At 50.9% G+C, this 7500-nt stretch overlaps 1 protein-coding gene across 1 annotated transcript in view; it reads left to right on the forward strand.

Annotated features, from left to right (window-relative positions):
- LOC310824517 (nephronectin-like) overlaps positions 1–7500 on the forward strand; it is a 21230-nt gene that overhangs the window by 11033 nt on the left and 2697 nt on the right. Inside the window, exons 5-10 of the mRNA XM_083697775.1 lie at positions 551–670; positions 1408–1542; positions 3750–3833; positions 4658–5470; positions 5954–6037; positions 6250–6348. Of these exons, the coding sequence (XP_083553901.1) occupies positions 551–670; positions 1408–1542; positions 3750–3833; positions 4658–5470; positions 5954–6037; positions 6250–6348 (1335 nt within the window). The remainder of the gene's footprint in view (positions 1–550; positions 671–1407; positions 1543–3749; positions 3834–4657; positions 5471–5953; positions 6038–6249; positions 6349–7500) is intronic.

A 7500-nucleotide genomic window follows, 5' to 3' on the forward strand; every position in this document is an offset into this window, starting at 1 on the left:
CACAGGGAAGGAGGATGAGGAACAGGTTCAGCCACAGGGGCAGGAGAACACAGACTAAACCACAGGGAAGGAGGATGAGGAACAGGTTCAGCCACAGGGGCAGGAGAACACAGACTAAACCACAGGGAAGGAGGATGAGGAACAGGTTCAGCCACAGGGGCAGGAGAACACAGACTAAACCACAGGGAAGGAGGATGAGGAACAGGTTCAGCCACAGGGGCAGGAGAACACAGACTAAACCACAGGGAAGGAGAAGTGTCTGAAACGAGAGACAAGGTGAGGAACACAAAAACAAACAGGAAACAATAAATGAATAACATGAAACAAAGAAACATAAAGGAAGGAACAGGGATGAGACGTCACACAAAAGAATGTGACAGTGACCTCTTTGTTGTTGCTTGAATCCCAAATTGCCCCTTTAATGTAGAAAAGACTCACAGACAGATTTCTATACTGTAGTAGGGAGTCCAGCGTTTGTGTTCCTCTGTGTTTCCTGTTTCCTGTGTAGATTGGCAGTGGCATGGCTAACTGTTTCCTGTTTCCTGTGTAGATGCCCGTACCTGTGGCATGGCTAACTGCCAGTACGGCTGTGAGGTGTTGAAGGGCGAGGTGCGATGCCAGTGTCCGTCGTCAGGGTTACGACTGGGGCCCGACAGACGCACCTGTGTGGGTGAGTATTATTATGGTCTGGTGCACCAGGGGAGGCTGGGGGAGGTAGAACACCAGAGGAGGCTGGGGGAGGTAGAACACTAGGGGAGGCTGGGGGAGGTAGAACACCAGGGGAGGCTGGGGGAGGTAGAACACCAGGGGAGGCAGAAGGGAGGGAGGGAGGGAGGGAGGGAGGGATGAGGAGGAGGGAGGGAGGGAGGGAGGGATGAGGAGGAGGGAGGAGGGAGGGAGGGATGAGGAGGAGGGAGGGAGGGAGGGAGGGAGGGAGGGATGAGGAGGAGGGAGGGAGGGAGGGAGGGATGAGGAGGAGGGAGGGAGGGAGGGAGGGAGGGATGAGGAGGAGGGAGGAGGGAGGGAGGGAGAGAGGGAGGGAAGGAGACAGATCAAGAGAGATAGGGAGAGAGAGAGAGAGAGAGAGAAAGTTGTTTCAGATGAGCAGTCGGAGGTGGAGAATGACGGATAGGAATGTCGAGTGTGTGTGTGTGTGTGTGTGTGTGTGTGTGTCTAAATGTACATGTACTGTATTCATTCATGTTAGGTACTGTATATGGAATGGACACACACACACACACACACACAACACACACACGCAGGCACACACACACATGCAGGCACACACACACACACACACACACACACAACACACACACACAGGCACACACACACATGCAGGCACACACAGACACACACACACACACACACACACACTCATGCTATCTTATCTTCTTGCTGTGGTAGACGTGGACGAGTGTGTGACAGGCCAGGGGGTGTGTCCTCGGTTCAGGAAGTGTGTGAACACCTTCAGCAGCTACTTGTGTAAATGTTACCAAGGCTTCAAGCTACGCTACATCAACGGCAGGTACCACTGCATAGGTAAGACACACACACACACACACGCACGCACGCACGCACGCACACACGCACACACACACGCACGCACACACACGCTGGCACACACACACACACACACGCACGCACGCACGCACGCACGCACACACGCACGCACACACACGCTGGCACACACACACACACACACACACGCACACACGCACAAAACACACGCAGGCACACACACACACACACACACACACACACACACACGCACACACACACGCACACACACACACGCACGCACGCACGCACACACACACACACACACGCAGGCACACGCACACATGCAGGCACACACACACAACACACACACACAACACGCACACACACACACACACACACACACACACACACACACACACACACACATGCGCTACCCAGGCCTGTGCTACATCAAGGAATGTGTAGGCAAGGCAACTTTATTTATACAACTTTATTTCATACACGAGGCTCAAAGACTCAAAGTGCTTCACATCAAAACATGTCAACAATAAAATGAAATAATAGAATGAAATAAGAAAAGAGTAAAGTTAAAAAGTTAAAAAAAAAAAAAAAAAAAAAGCATTATAGTAAAAATTGCAAAAGTTAAAAGTGCAATGTAGTTAGTTTAGGTTGGGATTGGCGGTCTAACAATAGGAACATTATTTCTACCTGTATATTTTCAGCCCTGTCTGGACCTGCTTCATCTCCTTGTATGTCCCAGTCTCACTCTCCCAGTCTCACTCTCCCAGTCTCACTCTCCCAGTCACTCTCCCAGTCTCACTCTCCCAGTCACTGTCCCAGTCTCACTCTCCCAGTCTCACTCTCCCAGTCTCACTCTCCCAGTCACTCTCCCAGTCTCTCTCTCCCAGTCTCACTCTCCCAGTCTCACTCTCTCCCAGTCTCACTGTCCCAGTCACTCTCCCAGTCTCACTCTCCCAGTCTCACTCTCCCAGTCACTCTCTCCCAGTCTCACTCTCCCAGTCACTCTCTCCCAGTCTCACTCTCTCCCAGTCTCACTCTCCCAGTCTCACTCTCCCAGTCTCACTCTCCCAGTCACTCTCTCCCAGTCTCACTCTCCCAGTCTCACTCTCCCAGTCTCACTCTCTCCCAGTCTCACTGTCCCAGTCTCTCTCTCCCAGTCTCACTCTCCCAGTCTCACTCTCCCAGTCTCTCTCTCCCAGTCTCACTGTCCCAGTCACTCTCCCAGTCTCACTCTCCCAGTCTCACTGTCCCAGTCTCACTCTCCCAGTCACTCTCTCCCAGTCTCACTCTCTCCCAGTCTCACTCTCCCAGTCTCACTGTCCCAGTCTCACTCTCCCAGTCTCACTCTCTCCCAGTCTCACTGTCCCAGTCTCACTCTCCCAGTCTCACTCTCCCAGTCTCACTCTCTCCCAGTCTCACTGTCCCAGTCTCACTCTCCCAGTCTCACTCTCCCAGTCTCACTCTCCCAGTCTCACTGTCCCAGTCTCACTCTCCCAGTCACTCTCTCCCAGTCTCACTCTCTCCCAGTCTCACTCTCTCCCAGTCTCACTCTCCCAGTCTCACTGTCCCAGTCTCACTCTCCCAGTCTCACTCTCTCCCAGTCTCACTCTCCCAGTCTCACTCTCCCAGTCTCACTCTCCCAGTCTCACTCTCTCCCAGTCTCACTCTCCCAGTCTCACTCTCCCAGTCTCACTCTCCCAGTCTCACTCTCCCAGTCACTCTCTCCCAGTCTCACTCTCCCAGTCTCACTCTCCCAGTCTCACTCTCTCCCAGTCTCACTCTCCCAGTCTCACTCTCCCAGTCTCACTCTCCCAGTCACACTCTCCCAGTCTCACTCTGCACTTAAACAGTCTGGAAGTTGAACTCGTCAGGACAATTCCAGGTTTTACTAAACCTTGGTTAAAAATACTCTGGAGCCTCGTCTGGTCTCCTAAAAATCACACACAACACTTTTACTTTTAAAAGATATAAAAGTGCAAAAATGAAAAAGCAAAAAAATGCATTATAGTAAAAGTGCAATGTATTTAAGATTTAGCAGAAACCTAAAGTGAACATGAATGTTTTTAGCCTTGATTTAAAAGTGGTCAGAGTTGGGGCAAGTCTTAAATGTAGGGAGTAACAAGTGGGAACAATGAACAATACTAATATAAATAATGTTATGTATGTATGCGTGTGTGTGTGTGTGTCTTTGTGTGTGTGTGCACGTGTGTGCGTGTGTGTTTCAGATAAAGATGACCGGCCCTTCTGCACCCTCAATCCTAACTCCCCCAAGTGCAGGTGTAAAGATGGGAAAGGAAAAGGCTGTAAAGGTGAGAACTACACTGGACGCTGGTTCATAGAACTACACTGGAGGCTGGTTTATAGAACTACACTGGAGGCTGGTTCATAGAACTACATTGGAGGCTGGTTTATAGAACTACACTGGAGGCTGGTTTATAGACCTACACTGGAGGCTGGTTCATAGAACTACACTGGAGGCTGGTTCATAGAACTACATTGGAGGCTGGTTTATAGAACTACACTGGAGGCTGGTTTATAGACCTACACTGGAGGCTGGTTCATAGAACTACACTGGAGGCTGGTTCATAGAACTACACTGGTGGCTGGTTTAAAGAACTATAAACGTCTCTATAGACTGAATATGTGGTAAATGTGGTAAATGTGGTAAATGTGGTAAATGTGGTAAATGTGGTACGGTGGATGCCGTACCTTTATTGTGACACACACTGTGATATGTTAGATAGATTGGGTTGGGTTAGGGTTGGGTTGGGTTGGGTTAGGGTTGAGTTGGGTTGGGTTAGGGTTGGGTTGGGTTGGGTTGGGTTGGGTTGGGTTAGGGTTGGATTGGGTTGGGTTGGGTTGGGTTGGGTTGGGTTGGGTTGGGTTGGGTTAGGGTTGAGTTGGGTTGGGTTGGGTTGGGTTGGGTTAGGGTTGAGTTGGGTTGGTTTAGGGTTGGGTTAGGGTTGGATTGGGTTAGGGTTGGGTTGGGTTGGGTTGGGTTGGGTTGGGTTGGGTTAGGGTTGAGTTGGGTTGGTTTAGGGTTGGGTTAGGGTTGGGTTGGGTTGGGTTGGGTTGGGTTGGGTTGGGTTGGGTTAGTTGTGTAGAGTGTGACTAATGATCTCTCTTTCCCCAGCTGTTGCCATGGTCACCATAGAACCCCCTCAGCCCAAAACAACCACACCTACCACCACACCTACCCCCAAACCTACCCCCAAACCTACCACCAAACCTACCCACAAACCTACCACCAAACCTACCCCCAAACCTACCCCCAAACCTACCATCAAACCTACCACCAAACCGACTCCCAAACCTACCACCAAACCTACCACCAAACCTACCCCCAAACCTACCCCTAAATCTACCCCCAAACCTACCACCAAACCTACCACCAAACCTACCCCCAAACCTATCCCCAAACCTACCCCCAAACCTATCCCCAAACCTACCCCCAAACCTACCACCAAACCTACCACCAAACCTACCCCCAAACCTATCCCCAAACCTACCCCCAAACCTATCCCCAAACCTACCCTCAAACCTACCACCAAACCTACCCCTAAATCTACCCCTAAATCTATAACCAGGATGACAGCGACCACTACTCAACCAACGACCACCAGCAGACCTACCACCACAACAACAATTGCCACGACCACCACCAGCCCAACAACCGTCCCCATGACAACCACCACGACTCCCCCTCCAACCACCTTGGCAACCACTGCTATGACAACAACTACGACAACCCCTGTCTCAAGTACCACGGCTGCTGCTGCTGTACCAACCACCACCACCACACTTCCCACCACAACAACAACAACAACAGCAACAACAGTAGCCACTCCTCCGCCCCCCACTCCTCCGCCCCCCACCCCCGGGACCACCACCACCCTGGACAACCACATCCAGAAGGAGGTCACCAGACAGAGAGGAGACGTACACAGTAAGAACACACACACCACACACACACACACACACCACACACACACACACACACACACACACACCACACACACACACACACACACACACACACACACACACACACACACACATGCACACACACACACACACCACACACACACACACACACACACACGCACACACGCACACACACACACACACACACACAGTAAATGTAATAACACATTGTGCCTTATCAATGTATATACAGTATATTATTGTGTTCATGTATGTATGTATAGTGTTGTAATCATGTGTGTGTTATAGAGTATATGATTGTAATCATGTGTGTATTATAGAGTATAGTATTGTAATCATGTGTGTATTATAGAGTATAGTGTTGTAATCATGTGTGTATTATAGAGTATAGTATTGTAATCATGTGTGTATTATAGAGTATATGATTGTAATCATGTGTGTATTATAGAGTATATGATTGTAATCATGTGTGTATTGTGTCCAGTCCCCCGACATCCAGGAGTGAACCATGTGTTTGAGTTTGACATTGAGCTGGGAAACACTGCAGAGGACACCAGAGACGACCCAGGTGTGTGTGTGTGTGTGTGTGTGTGTGTGTGTGTGTGTGTGTGTGTGTGTGTGTGTGTGTGTGTGTCTGTCTGTCTGTCTGTCTGTCTGTCTGTCTGTCTGTCAACTGTATCTATCTGTCTATCTATCTGTCTGTCTGTCTGTATAGTTATTTGATTCAGGCGTGTGTGTGTGTGTGTGTGTGTGTGTGTGTGTGTGTGTGTGCGTGTGCAGGTGCTGGGGTTCTGAGCTGCTCCTTCGACCATGGTTTGTGTGGTTGGATCACAGACAGAGACGGAGATCTACACTGGGAGACCACCATCGACCCAGCAGGTAACACACACACACACACACACACACACACACACACACACACACACACACACACACACACTCACACACACACACACACACACAGCCATATGTACTGTACTACTGTACTGTGTTGTGTAAAGAGCAGGTTAAGGACAGGTCAGGTCAGGACAGGTCAGGACAGGTCAGGACAGGTTAAGGTCAGGTCAGGTCAGGTCAGGACAGGTCAGGACAGGTTAAGGTCAGGTCAGGTCAGGTCAGGTCAGGTCAGGTTAAGGTCAGGACAGGTCAGGTCAGGTCAGGACAGGACAGGTCAGGTCAGGACAGGTCAGGTCAGGACAGGTCAGGACAGGTCAGGTCAGGAAAGGTCAGGTCAGGAAAGGTCAGGTCAGGTCAGGTCAGGTCAGGTTAAGGTCAGGTCAGGTCAGGACAGGTTAAGGTCAGGTCAGGTCAGGTCAGGACAGGTCAGGTCAGGACAGGTCAGGTCAGGACAGGTCAGGACAGGTTAAGGTCAGGTCAGGTCAGGTCAGGTCAGGTTAAGGTCAGGTCAGGTCAGGACAGGTCAGGTCAGGACAGGTTAAGGTCAGGACAGGTTAAGGTCAGGTCAGGTCAGGACAGGTCAGGTCAGGTCAGGTCAGGACAGGACAGGTCAGGAAAGGTCAGGTCAGGTCAGGTTAAGGTCAGGTCAGGTTAAGGTCAGGACAGGTCAGGTCAGGACAGGTTAAGGTCAGGTCAGGTCAGGTCAGGTCAGGACAGGTCAGGTCAGGTCAGGTTAAGGTCAGGTCAGGTTAAGGTCAGGACAGGTCAGGTCAGGACAGGTCAGGTCAGGTCAGGACAGGTTAAGGTCAGGACAGGTTAAGGTCAGGTCAGGACAGGTTAAGGTCAGGTCAGGTCAGGTCAGGAAAGGTCAGGTCAGGTCAGGTTAAGGTCAGGTCAGGTCAGGTCAGGACAGGTCAGGACAGGTTAAGGTCAGGTCAGGTCAGGACAGGACAGGTCAGGTCAGGTCAGGACAGGTCAGGACAGGTCAGGACAGGTCAGGACAGGTTAAGGTCAGGTCAGGTCAGGACAGGTCAGGACAGGTTAAGGTCAGGTCAGGTCAGGACAGGTTAAGGTCAGGTCAGGTCAGGACAGGTCAGGTCAGGTCAGGTCAGGACAGGTTAAGGTCAGGTCAGG

Source organism: Argentina silus, assembly GCF_951799395.1.
Source record: "Argentina silus genome assembly, contig: scaffold_301, whole genome shotgun sequence".
NCBI classification, from domain to species: domain Eukaryota; kingdom Metazoa; phylum Chordata; class Actinopteri; order Argentiniformes; family Argentinidae; genus Argentina; species Argentina silus.